The sequence below is a fragment of the Platalea leucorodia genome (genome assembly GCF_965183815.1).
Source record: "Platalea leucorodia genome assembly, chromosome: 7".
Lineage (NCBI taxonomy): Eukaryota > Metazoa > Chordata > Aves > Pelecaniformes > Threskiornithidae > Platalea > Platalea leucorodia.
Genome location: NC_138829.1, coordinates 4,748,008 through 4,761,108, shown reverse-complemented (window position 1 = coordinate 4,761,108; position 13,101 = coordinate 4,748,008). Strand labels below are relative to the sequence as shown.

At 56.9% G+C, this 13,101-nt stretch overlaps 1 protein-coding gene across 4 annotated transcripts in view; it reads right to left on the bottom strand.

Moving 5' to 3' along the window:
• Positions 1 to 387: 387 nt before the first annotated feature.
• SAMD4A (sterile alpha motif domain containing 4A) overlaps positions 388 to 13,101 on the bottom strand; it is a gene marked incomplete at its 5' end in the record, with an annotated part of 103,731 nt that continues 91,017 nt past the window's right edge. For 2 of the 4 annotated variants that reach the window (XM_082316614.1, XM_082316616.1), the window contains 7 exons: positions 388 to 586; positions 2,713 to 2,796; positions 4,485 to 4,611; positions 4,898 to 5,099; positions 7,531 to 7,649; positions 9,863 to 9,948; positions 11,423 to 11,717. In XM_082316614.1, coding sequence (XP_082172740.1) covers positions 558 to 586; positions 2,713 to 2,796; positions 4,485 to 4,611; positions 4,898 to 5,099; positions 7,531 to 7,649; positions 9,863 to 9,948; positions 11,423 to 11,717 — 942 coding nt within the window. In that variant the 3' untranslated portion in view covers positions 388 to 557. Of the gene's footprint in view, positions 587 to 1,512; positions 2,797 to 4,484; positions 4,612 to 4,897; positions 5,100 to 7,530; positions 7,650 to 9,862; positions 9,949 to 11,422; positions 11,718 to 13,101 lie in introns of those variants that run through there. The other 2 variants (XM_082316613.1, XM_082316615.1) reach the window with 1 other exon arrangement.

The following is a 13,101-nucleotide window of genomic DNA, read 5'->3' as shown; positions in this document are numbered from 1 at the left end:
CTAAAACGAAAGGAAATTTTGGGGTTATTTTTTAAAATTTTTTTAAAATCTGGGCTCGCTGGGGCCAGTCCATGCCTGAACCTAGCGAAACTCAAGAGACAGGACCACCGGCCCCAAAGCCCCCGGTGGGACAGGCAAATCCTCCCCAAAGGGTTTTTGGTCATACACACCCGTGTGATATTCCATATGCATTCGTATCCTTGTCCAGAAACAGGGTTTGCCCACGGTGCTCCGGTGAACCCTCCGTTGTCAGCACTCTCCTGCCGCATCCCCCCCACCCTCCCCATGCTTCTTCATCGTCGTCGTCGATTTTTTTGCCCTTTTTTTCCCCCCTAGCATGGATGTAATAAATGACAACACAAATTCCAAGTCTAATGATATGTTCACAAGGACAATCTACACATTCACAAAATTAAAACAGGAGAGAGAGAAAGAGAGAGGAGAGGAGAGAGAGGAGAAAGGATGCAAGCTATCGCTGAGGCTCCCTGCAAGCCCCGACCTCGCCGCTGGACCCGCAGCAGTTGTTCTCCCGGCCAGCGTCCCCGTCGCGACGCCTTCTAGATCGTGGAGGTTCGGTCGACACCATCTGCAAGCGGGAAGGGAGAGTTAGGAGCAGCCCCGGCGAGCGGCCGCTCACGTTGCACCGGTACCCCCGCCCCGAGCTGGGGGAGGGATGGACCCCCAGAGCACCCCAACCTGCAGCCCCTGCAGCGAGGTGGTACCACGGGGCCACCCCTCCATCTCCCCAAGGGGGTGCGGAAGGGTTTTGGGGTGTCAGCGCTCTGCTGGTGCCTGCGTGCTGCCGTCTGTCCCCACCCCACGGCAGCCCCCCGCCGCAAGTCACTGTCCCAGCACTGGGTCCAGGCCTTCTGCCACGTCCCCATGGCACCTTTTCCAGGAGCAGGGGGGGTTTCTGGGCAGCCCAAGGTGAGTGCGAGTCTGGGACCCCCCTACAGCGGGACAAGTTCATGCCCCAGTGCCCAGGAGCAGGGGGACAGGGATGGAGCCCATCCCGGGGGGCTGCCTTGCCCCCCAATTAACCCAGCCCTGCAGTGCTCGCACCACAGAGGATGCAAAATTTTCCTCCATCTGAGAACCATGGCAGAAAAAAACTCCCCAGGGGCTGTTTCTGTCCCCCCCCGAGCCCCCGTCCCCAGCATCCCGTGACAGCAGGGACGCATCCAGCCACAGCCCCGAGCCCAGGAGCGAGGGGTCCACGACCCATCCCAAAGCCGCACAAACGACCCTGCTGCCAGCAGCTCCCTCTCCGCCACCCCCCGGGTGCCAGCAGCTCTCACAGGGCCAGAAATCAACACCCAACAGCACTTCCAACCCTCCCGCGGCCCCAGCGGCCCCCGTCCCCCATCCCAAACCCCCATTCCCCGATGGAGAGCGGCAGCGGGTCAGCCCCCAAACAGAGCACTCCCTGTTACACTACCCAGGGCATCACGGCCACCTCCCTCCTTAAGACTAAAAACAAACAGGTTTGTTACGCCTTTTTTTTTTTTTTTTCTCCCCCGAAGGTTTATTTTTTTAAGAGCTATTTATAGCACGACCGGTTTCCAGAGGCTCGGGGTATGCGACCTGGAAAAAATAACTCGGAGGAACAGTACCCTGCAGAGGAACAAGACAGCTAAGCCTCGCCTGGGCACACGCCGGAGAAACGCTTCGGGTGACAGAAGTGTCCTTGTTTTGCCGGCTGAGGATGCTGCCGTGGCGCTGCCAGGGCCCTGCTGCCTCTTACAGTCCGTGCTCTCGCGTCCCTCTCCCCGGGACGGGCTGTCACATCGCCGCAGGGAGCCGTGCCGGTGGTGGGAACCCGGCAGCACTCATCCTCCCCAAGGGCTCCCGTCCTCAGCCGTTCGACGCCGTCCGGGGATTGCCGGGGCCGAGACCCGAGCTGGTTATTTGGCAGGGTCTGGGCAACGCAGGCGGCCACACTCGTCCCATCGCCGGGGAGTCATTGTTCGTGCTTGGGGGTCTGGTGCATCAGCGAGGGGCACGGGGCGCTTCTGGTGCCGGTGCTTTTTGCTGTGCCGGCCTCTCCATCATGCTGCTGCTGCCTTTTCCACCTTCCCTGCTCGTTTTTCCGCCTGGTCCTCCTCCCTCCCCGTGCCCGCTATCCGCCCACCCAGGCTGGCACCCGCAGCCGCCCCAGGCGCGGGCAAGGAGCCGCCAGTGCCGCCGGCACAGCGCCCGGCACAGCACCCTGTAGCCCGTGGCAGGGTTTGAGCCCTGGGCCTTGGGGCTCCTGCACCCCCCGGTCAAACGAGGGACGCCGGTGGCAGAAGGGTAAAATACTCCAAAGCCTGTGAACCATTCGAGCGCTCTGGTGGCAAGGGCTTTATCAAGAACTAATAACAAACTAGCGAGCTCATACTAATTATTATTAGCAAGCTAACTAGTGGCTAATAAGCACCGACTCCACTAAGTGCTGGGTGCGATCCCTGCGTTCGGTTTTACCCCTCTGGCCCGGCTACCTTGCCGAGAGAAGCCAATGTCCCCGTCTGACCCCCACTGGGAGCATCCCTGGGAGCATCCCTGGGATCATCCCTGGGAACATCCCTGCATCCAGCCCCGCCGCCGTCCCATCCCCTCACAGCCAGAGCCTGTCCCAGCTTTTGGGGGGCGCGGGGCAGGGGCAGGCGCCGGGGGGCTCGGCGGAGGTGGCGTGGACGTGCTGGAAGAGCCCGAGGAGGAGGGAGTGCTCACCGCTGAGCGCGTGCTCCGTCATGCTCAGGCACAGGGACTCCAGCCTGTTGTTGATGTCAGGTTCAGTCACCGGCACCTGGAACTCTGCAGGGAGAAAGGGACAGGAGACCTCGGTCAGGGGACCTGGCAGGGACCCTGCCCGCCTGCCCCACAGCCCCTGCCTGCTCTGCTGCTGCCCGAGTGGGTGCACGTGGGGTAGGAAACCACCCAAAAGATGCCCCGGGAGGGCTGGACCGCATGGCCGGACTCTGGCAGCGCTTCGCTTCCCGGTGTAGTCACCTCCGGCAAGAGATGTTTGCAAAAATAGTCATCGCCCCCCTCTTTCTTATCGAGAAGGGGCAAATCTGGGGAGGCTCAAGGGCATTGCAGCAGAAGGTGGAGGGAAATGAGGGCTTCAGGCACCCATCAGAGATGCTGGGGGGAGCTGGGGCGAGAGCGGGACCCCCTGCCCTGGGAGGGGCAGCCCCGGGCTCTCCCCCTCCTCAGGCCCTGCGAAAACCCTCAAGATGTGTAAAATGTTCAAAGCGGCCCTGGGGAGCAGCAGGGCCGGGAGCTGCCTGTGCAGGCAGCGCGCAGGCAGGGTTAGCGCTCAGACGTGGGATGGCAGCACAGACCGGCAGAGCCACCGGCCGGCTTTTCCGTGGCCAGCTTGGCTGCTGCTCGGTTGCCCATGGCCCCGCTGCCACATCCCTGGGGGTGAACACAAAAAAGGGGGGGATGAAGTTTGGTGCGCTGCAACACCCCGGCCTGATCCACACAGCACCAAAACAGCCCCCGGTCTGCGAAAAGCTGCAAATACGGCTTTTGCTACCGCTGGACGGCATCTCCTGCTTGCCACCAGCTGACAGAAACATGGGCTGAGGTCCAGGAGGACTGAGGTCTCCCAGCCCCGTGTTATTGCTTATTTTCCTCGCGACTCAGTCCGCATCTTTGGCTCCCTAATCCTCCCACGCCCTCATTCACCGCAGGCTAACACGCAAAGAGAAAACTATTTATTCTCCTTCAGCGCCTGCAGAAATGTGCCCTTGTCCTGGTGTTTAATCAATACCCGAGAACAGATGCTGCTTTTGCTGTACAGGACATTTGCCGCCTAAATTATGCAGTTAAAACAGCGCAGGCATGTGATGCGAGGGGAGCTGCCAAGCTGAAACCACAGCAGAAGCTTACGGATGAGGTTTAGTTTACTGGGGGGGTGTCACTCCCTGTCCTGGGGTATAAATTGTTCTGGTAAGTGTGTTGGTAAGAAAAGGCATGCTTAAAGGCTAATGAAGGGATATACAGAGAAAAAGGCAGGAATGTCCTCCTGGGAAGAATGCTGCAGGTTCAGGTCCAGGTTCCGCAGGAACCCCCATGAATCGGAGGATGCTCCTATATACGGGAGCATTTTTGCAGTGTTTGGGAAGGAAGCACCGACACAGCATCACGTCTCTGTGTCCATACACGAGCAAAAAAGGTGATGGAAGAGCTACCGCCTTCCCCACCTGACACGAAGCCCCTCAGAAGCAAGCTAGGTAAGGCACCAGTCTATTTATATATAGGGCCAAGATGTTATATATAGGGTCAAAATCCCTCCAGTGATGTCTCTGGTTCAATCAACCCAGTAATCCGACCAGTGTCAAAGATACTAGCGTGGCTGCGAGCGTGCCGGAGTGCGCTGCGCTGGCACGGGCGACGCGCCTGCAGTGAGGCTCGCTGGCGCGGCTCCTTTCACGCAACCTCCCCTTCTCTCGCCGGGCTGCGGGTAAGTGAAAAAGCCAATCTCCGCTTCCTACCTGGCTGCTGAAACATCAGCATGGTCTGCGGGGAGGTGTGGACCGGCAGCGAGCGCGTCCTTTGCACCGAGCTGTGGCTCCGGCTGGGCATGCTGTTGCTGCCCCCGGGGTTGGCAAACCAGAGGTTCTGCGGGAAGCAAACAAAAAAGGGGTGCAGGATGTAAAACGGAGGTCTCTGGACCACATTTTATAACCCCCTTTGGCTCATCTCTCTCCCCTCTGCCTCCCGGTTTGCCCCCCTCCTGCCAGTCCCTTTTCTGCACCCAGCTGCATGGAGAATAAATTGCTCTCGCTTGCTTGGCTTGAACTAAAGAAGGAAAAAAAGGGGATCCGGAGAAGTTAGAGGAGAAAAAGCAACGGAAGCTTACAGGGAAGGGATGGAAAAGCTGGAGACACTGTGAATGCCGACCAACCTGTCTGCCTTGCTTGAGGATGGCGGGGCTGGCGGCGGGGCTGCGCTGGGGGGTGCCCAGCAGCCCACTGGGGCCCAGCAGCCCCAGCCGGGCGGTGGGGAGGTTGCGGGAGGGGATCTGGAACTGGCGGGGATTTCGCCGGCCCAGTCCTGCCCCTGCAGATCCGGCTGTCGGTAAGGAGTTTGACTGGCCAAAGCCTCGGCTGCGGAGAGAGAAAGCATTGAGGGTGAGAAATTGTCCCCTGCAAGGGAACGCTGGTGCGGGCACGGGGGCGAGCGGCTGGTTTGGTGCACTCAGACCAACAGCCAAATGTCCTGAGGGTGCCCCTGCGTTGTTGCGAAGCGCCGGACCGACGCTCACCACCCCATGCCCCATACTGATGCTCGCCACCCCACGCCCCATACTGATGCTCGCCACCCCACGCCCATCCCACGGCCATGGGTTCACCGCGAGCTCTGCTCCTGCCCCGAGCCTCCCATCCCGGGAGGACGGTCCTCCATCCTGCACGTGCAGCGGGAAGGAGGTTTGGGCATACGACAGCAGCATCCCCTCTTCTTCCCGTCTGCCAGTCACCCTCCCTCCCTTCTGCAGTTCTCAGATTCACGTTATTTTGTTTTAAAGTTTATTTTACTCCTGCAAAATGGGCCTATTCTTAAATGCAAGCTAAAATAATGCAGGCAATTCCCCAGGCACTGGAGCTAGCGGTGCCTGATATCTTGGGTTTTAACTTAAACTCTTCATGCCTTTGGGCTGTACAGAAGAGAGTTCTTGTGTGTGGATTCTCTAGTGTCTGACAAAGGTTCAGCTTATGCTGTTGGGTTTTCTTTACTGGGAATGCTTGAAGCGCTGGACCTTCTCCCCTTCCAGGAGGTTCAGTTTTATGAACATGGTCCTCTCTGAGACTTCTCAAGTTCTGGAAAACTTGGTTAAAATGACCTAACAAGTCCAAGATTTTCTAGGAGGGAATGAGCGAAAAGCACATTGGTGCAGAGGTGGGACTGACTCTGCGCTGCAAACCTTCATCCAGCTCCCTCTGGTCAGAGCAAAACCATCTGGACCCAAGACCACACAGCCCAAATATCCTGAGACACCCATCTCAGGACACGAAACCATCTTTACTGCTTGGAAGGTCGGGTCAGACATGCTGGCATCCCTCCATGTAGGTTTTTGCATTTAAAACCAGAGGAATGACACAAAAATCATCAGGTAATCCTTGGAAACACACGCAGTGCTGGTCTCCTCGCCACGCAACGGTGGCTTGGTGTCTCTACCTGATTAGCTGGGCAGCAGGACTGCAATGCCGTTACCGGGTTTAAGCACAGCCAAGGATAGGAGCGCTCTGCAAACCCACAGCTGCGGTTGCTTTTACGCTCCCCGTTCCCCCCTGCCCTTCCCCAGCACTTAATCACCCTCGCAGATGTTTCAGCTCATCTTCCTCCCAGCCCTCATCTCTCTTGCTTGTGCGGATGGCTGCAAACACGCTTCACGCGACATGAGCACGCTGGGATCCCAAAACCGGATAAATTTACGAGGCAGGAGTATGACTGGGTTTCTTTAAACCTCATCCAAAAAACGCTCTTGCCATTAAATCCCCAGGAGAAAAGCAGGAGTGGTCGCCTGCTCCTTCCTTGCCTGCAGCTTCCCAGGAGCAGAAGGAGCAGAAGAAACGCAAAATGCAAACCACCCAAAAGCAGCAAGGAAACCCGAGAGCATCCTGGGCAGCCCCGGGAGAGGGACTGGGACCGTTTTGAGCCTGCAGCCCCACCTCATGTCTGGGGTCGGCCTGGGTGTGCAGCTAAACTGCTGCGCCGGTGATGGCCCAGACCAAACGGGTCCATCGAAAACCTTTGCTCTTGTCTATTCTGCTTCTGATCCTGCCGTGACCATTGAAACTGCTTGCTTTTTCCATTCCAAAATATTTCATTTCATTCCACTGGGGAACACTCTGGTTCTGCGCTTGTTCCTTCTGAACTCACATCCCAGCTGTCCCAATGCTCCCAGTTACCTCCAAAACTCTCTTTGAGAAGAAAGAACTTGCACAACATTGCAATAAAATAGACTTAGCAGAACGAAACAAAAGGCTGATGTTGTTGTTAAAACTGATCTAAAAATATCTCTTCTTGCCATAACCCCAACGCTTTCTAGGATCACCCAAAATCCAGCATCACCTTGGAAGTGAGGAAACACAGTGGTTGCAACACAGCCCCACCTGGCTTTCTGACCGCAGCCCCAGGGCTCTGCACCCTCCAAGCCTTTTTTTGCCAGTTGACGGCTTTTTGGTGAAACTCCAGCACTGATGTAATTAGCAAAGGGCGGCAGCAAAGAGCTGGCCGCCCAGTGCCGGGGATAGGCTGCACAGCTGGGAAGCGCCGGGTTCGGAGCCAGGGAGATGCGGTGGGAATCGGTGGGGTAGACGCAGACCACACACGCAAGCAAACTTACTGCTGCTTTCCCTTCCCAGCCAACGCCTGGGGTTTTATTGCCGAAGCTTTTCCAACCCTCCTCCCTCCCGAAATGCGGCTCTGAATCCAGCAGGATCTGTCCCTCCCTGCTGGGAGACATCGGTCCCTCTTGAGATGCTCCTGCCGGGCCCCCCGGCTGCTGCATCCATCCCTCCCCAAAAGCCGGCGTACCTCCTCTGCTGCCGATAGCCTGACAGCTCCAGGAGGGATTTCCGAGGGAAAGACCGAAAGAGTTTCTGCACCTGCTGTTTCCATGACAGCAGCCGCTTCTTCTGGATCTCTGTAAACGCCTGCCCCCAAAAAAAAGAGAAAAATAGGAAACGTATGAATATTTTTCTGGACTAAGCAAGCAGGGATGCATATGTGGGTGCGCATGTAAAGAAAAGCAGCTGGAGCAGGCGGTGGTGTGAGCTGAGCCCCATCGGCAAGTCCAGAGGGAAACCCTGGTCTCTCTTGAGGATCTACTCATCTCAGGTTGAGAAAATGCTCCAGCAGCGTCCCCTGCGCCCCAGAGCGATGGCCCTGAGGCTGCCAGCCCCCCTGGGCAGAACAGGGATCCCCAAAACCTCCCCGCTAACCCCTCCTAGCCCCCAGACCCACTGCTCGTGCTGCAGCTCCCCGCTTGCTGCCGGGGTGTGAGCGCAGCTCCCCGCGGGGTTTGATGGCTGGTGGTGACACTTGTCACCTGGACGTGGCTCTAGAAAACGCTGCTGGGGTGGGAAAAAGCTGGGATTTGGAAAGCAGAGCTGCTCCGTGGCATCCTGCATCCTATTCCTCCTTCTCGGGGCTGGGCAGAGCTCAGCTCTGTTCCCGGTGCCAACAGCCTCTGCGGGAGGTCACCCAGGGTGAGCCCTGTCACCCACCCGGGCTCCCTGAGAAGGTCACCCACGCAGGGGACACCCCTCCTCCCGAAACGCCCCAGTCCTCCAGGCAGGTGGTGTGGGTTACGGGGACATCCACGTGCCCACCACAGCTAACTTTAGACACCCAACGTCTCCGCGCCGCCGGCGGAGAGGAGCGGAGGTCTCTGGAGGACAATTTGGAGGCTAATTAGCGTCTGACTTGATTGCTCCGAACCGCCCTCCAGAGAAGATGTTGTCTCCCGGCGCTGCCAGAGCCGACGCGCGGTCCTGGGACACAGGCTGGCACCGGTGGGGTGATGCTGCGTCACCACGTCCCTCCAGGCGCTGCTGGAACATGAGCCCCTCTGCAGCTCTGTGCCTTCCTGGCTTCGCTCTCCAGCCCTGGGCATCTGCTCCCACCATCCTCGCTCCTCTCTTCACGCCTCTGCTCCTCCAGCGATGCCCTGCTCGGCCGTCCAGAAAGTCTGGGCACCATTTCTAGGCTCCGAGGCTCTCTGAGAGGGGAGCAAGTGGGAGCAGACATGCTCTCCCCTCCAGCCCCTACAGCTATTCGCCGCTGCCCGCGTCTGTGTAAAGCACCGAGAAGAGCGTACCCACGGCTCTAAACCTGTCCTGCAGCAAACCCAAACAGTGGTGCCACCACCCCGTATTTTACGGGGCCCAATGTTGGCTGACACTGCAGGCGCTGCCAGCAAAATGCACTGAAATCCTCCCTGTGATCGACAGAGGTGTCCGGGAGCACGGTTCAAAAAATACACTGAAGCACTCGCATTTTGCCCAGTATCCAATTATTTCATCCCGATTCAAGATCCCCCGTGCTTGGCCCTGCAGAGATGCGTGGATCAAACCTTTGCACAAGCACGGCTTGGGCAGGGGCTTCGGCTGCAAGGCAAGGGACTGTGAGCCGCCTCTCTCCTCTTCCACGTGGCGTGCAGCACATTTTGGGGTTTTGCAGCCACCAGCCCGCTCCAGAGGAGATTCTCCTGTGCTTTGCCAGCCTATTTTTTAATAAACAAATAACTGAGAAATGTTTAAAGCCTGTGGCTTCTATGAGAGGGTGTGCAATCTCCCCCCGACCCCTGCCATATGGGCAGGCGATGAGAAGCAGCTTGTTCTTCCAGGTGCAGCTGGCACGGGTACGAAACGCTGCTGGACACGGGGGACGCCGGCCATCCCTCCCTGCCACCGGGCAGGAGCGTGCCGGAGCCCTGCGGCACAGCCTTGGCCATCCCAAGCCATCACCTGGCAAAGGCAGATCCGCTGGGAGCAGAAACAGATGCCCCCGTTGCAAAATCCCAAGACCACATGCTGCAAAACAAGAGGCAGCCAAGGGATCGCCGGGTCTGTCTGCACGTTCATCCCGGGATTTTTTCTTTCATCCAGCTGCTGATCAGACTGTCATGAGCCGGATGAATTTCCCAGCTCCAGGTCTTGGCAATTAAGCGAGCGTGGACGGGGGGCAACATTTCCATGCGCCACGTTGGAGCTACCGCCCGCTCCAGCCCTGTTCTGTCAGAATTACTATTAATACCCCCCAAAAATATTTGTGTTAGAAACCAAAAAGTTTACATAAACAGACACTTTGGAAACAGTTTCTAAGTGATGAGAACAACAGTTTTAGATGACCCGTCACGACTCACCTCATGGATTAGACATTTGTCTATGAGCTGTAAATAGGAACTTATATTCTCTTCGTCGGGTCGGGAAACTAAAAGTTGTGTGCATACTGGAAAAACAAAAAAGAGAGAAGAGAAGAGAAATGGGCATGGGGACAGCGAGCTGGGGTCCAGGGGGGTCCAACAAACGCCTTGGACGTCCTGTTTCCCCTGTCCCATGGGTGAGTCTTCTCATCAGCGAGAAAATACACCCTTCCCCAATTCCTGCCGTGCCATCCTATATTTAGGGCTGGATTTTGTTCTCTGTTACATTGGTGTAAATCCAGAGTGACACCATTGGAGTCACCAAAATTAGACCTGAGCAAATCAGGGGCACAGGATTATTCCCTATTCCTAGACAAGAGCCGGCACTGGGAGAGCTCCTGCTCCTACGGCCAAGATCTGCTCCCGCTGCAAAGGGATTCCTACCTTTCCCGATGGATTTTAACCTCTTTCGGAATTAATCCTATAAAAGCAAGTGGAAATGAGTTCACAGAGAAATGAGTCTCTCCTGTCATAACCCCCGGGCAGGAATGCTTTGCGGTCCAGGAGGACACCTTGTCCTGCCAAGGCTCGGGCCATATGTACAGCTTCGTGCGTGACGGAGGCATTTGTCAGGAGCTGAATTCATCAGCGGGTTTAAAATGGGGCCAGAAACCCACGTTTGTCTGTGCATGCAGTCAATTAGCTGGTGCGAAATTTTGCATCAACTTTTTATATAGAAAACATCTCATCTCTTTTTTGCAAAAAAGGTCTGAAATAGGGACACAGCTGATATTTCTTCGTGGCATCCCAATGAGTTTCTTTCTGTTCCTGGTCTCCTGTGTGAGCCTGCCGATGAGACTCCCCTCCCCTCTTCCCCAGGGAGATCCCCCTCCAGGCAGCCAGCACCGGCAGCTCAGGTGCCACCGACGGGGCTTAGGACACATCCAAGCTCATCCAAATTTGCTCCAAGAGCCCTGTATACGGCACAGGAGGTCGGTTCCTACCACACATCGCTCCAGTGCACCTCCCAGTGTGTTAATCCTGATGCAAGGCCATGCACCCCGCACTAGGCATGGAACGGCACCGGAGTATTTTTGGATGTCCTGCATCTAAATTAGGGCTTAAAAAGGGGCTTGGACCCAGCTGATTTGCACTCAAGAGGGCTCACAACCAGCCCATGCACCACTGCTACCCCCTCAAAAGCAAAGCAAGTCCGAGGAACGCTGCTGAAAACACCTCTGGACCGATGGGATGCCCCCAGGGCTCTGAATGGGAAGGGAGAGGATGATATTCGCCCCTGACCTGGGGCAGGGAGAGGATGCTATCCACCTCTGACCTGGGGCAGGCAGCCCGTGCCATCGCTACCCCTCCCAAAAATCACTGCCCACCTCCCCACCCACACTCTTACCTCTTACCACAGCATGATGGGGCCTCAAAAAATCATCACCCCTAGGACCGCGGCCTGCAGGAGCTCGGGGAAAGGCTGCTACCAGCGCCGCCACCGCAGGCACCCTGCCCCGAAGCGGCTCTCCCTAGCGAGGACGCCAATAACAAGCTCACCTTTCCCCATCACTCTGGTGAACTGTCCGGGCAAGTCGCCTTCGGGCAAAGGGGCCCCCCCCGACTCGCCCTCGCATCCCGGCAAATGGTGCTGCTGCATCCCCCCCGCGGCAGAGTCCTTGCAGTCAGAGCCTTGGCTGTCCGAGCCGATCAGGGAGGAGGGGTGATGCGAGTCCGCGTCCCGGCTGTGCTCCTCCGTGCTTGAGTTTTGGGAAGAGTAGGCTTTGATGGGGGTGAGGATCATTTGGTGCAGTTCCTGCAGCGGGACACGCAAGTTGCCACCTTCCAGGATGTCCTGCAGATTCAAGCGGAGAGAAAAGGGTTTGTCTCTGCAGGGACAACAGGACATCGACTGTGAACCAGACCCCTACTGTTACCCCCCAGAAAATCCCCAGCAAAGCCGACGGCCTCACTCCTGCTCCAGTCCATACTCAACAGCCATGTTTCATTCACCGAGTCTTTTGCTTAGACCAGGGGAGCACGGAGCTGCTGCAGGGACTGTGCCTGATTATCCATGGATGCGCTCAGACCTGAATCCCCAGAGATGAATGTGCCCCGTCAACCACTGGGACCCAAAACCAGCAACAATCCAGCTTCAGCGTTTCCAAATTTCCACCAGGAAGATGCAAACCCTGTGAGAGCGACTCGTCCTGTGAGATTTCCATGCCCAGACCAGCAGGTATCTTGCTCCTTCCCCAGCAATCCCACAATCGTGACTTTTCTGCCCTATTTAATTTCAATTATATTTTTTAACATGGGTTTGTATCCAGTTTCCAGCACTGCCTTCAAGCTGGGCCTTCTGTAACTGCTCTGCCCCAAAGAGCCTGCGATAGCATCCTTATGCCCCGCAACCACCATTATAAAGTCCAGGACCACCTGGGATGCAGGAGCCCGTCCTGCAGCAGCGAAGCAGGGATGTCCCTGTCCATACTGGGACGGACTGGGGGAGCAGATGCAGAGGGGAAAGGGAGGGATTCAAGGGGAGCAGGGTGGCTTGTGGTCGGACACAGAAGGGGAAACCACAAGGCTGCAGGTGAACTTATGCCCCTACAGCAAAAACATTCAGCTTGGAGAGCCTGGGGGAGGTCTACCTGGGAGGAAGAGGATTTGGGTACACCCCCAGCCTTGCTCTCAGTTATGAGTGTGGATCATCCCTTTCTACGGTCAGATTCTCTTCCCACGCTGAAAAGCTGATGGGAAATAACTGCATTTTGTTTTTAATGTAGCCTGGACCAGAACAGCTCATCGCAGGGTCTGGCTCATGGGATGCCGCTTGGAAAGAGGCAGCTTTTGGGGTGAGTCCTGGCTGTGCCTAGGGGAGGGACACAAAGCGGGCACACAGGCTGCGCGCGAGCCAGCCGAAGCCCTGACGTGGTTGTTCACCCTAATTCCTGCTGCACCCCCAGCTCACTCTTGGACATCTCAGCTCCACTTCTCTCGAAGACCTGGCATCAGTCTGCTGGGCACTATTTTGGGGGGAAAAAATCCTGCTCTGCTAACCGGCAGAGAGGGGTGGAGCAGCTCTTTCCAAGAAAGCAGCAATCTTTAGCAGCCAGACACTGCCCCCCCAAAAAAATCAAGTCCCACACATGCTCTTGTTTAGCAAAAAGAAATTGGATGGGAAGCCTGGAAAACCAGAGACGTCTCCTCCCAAATAAAGCAGCTCACGGGCGACTCTG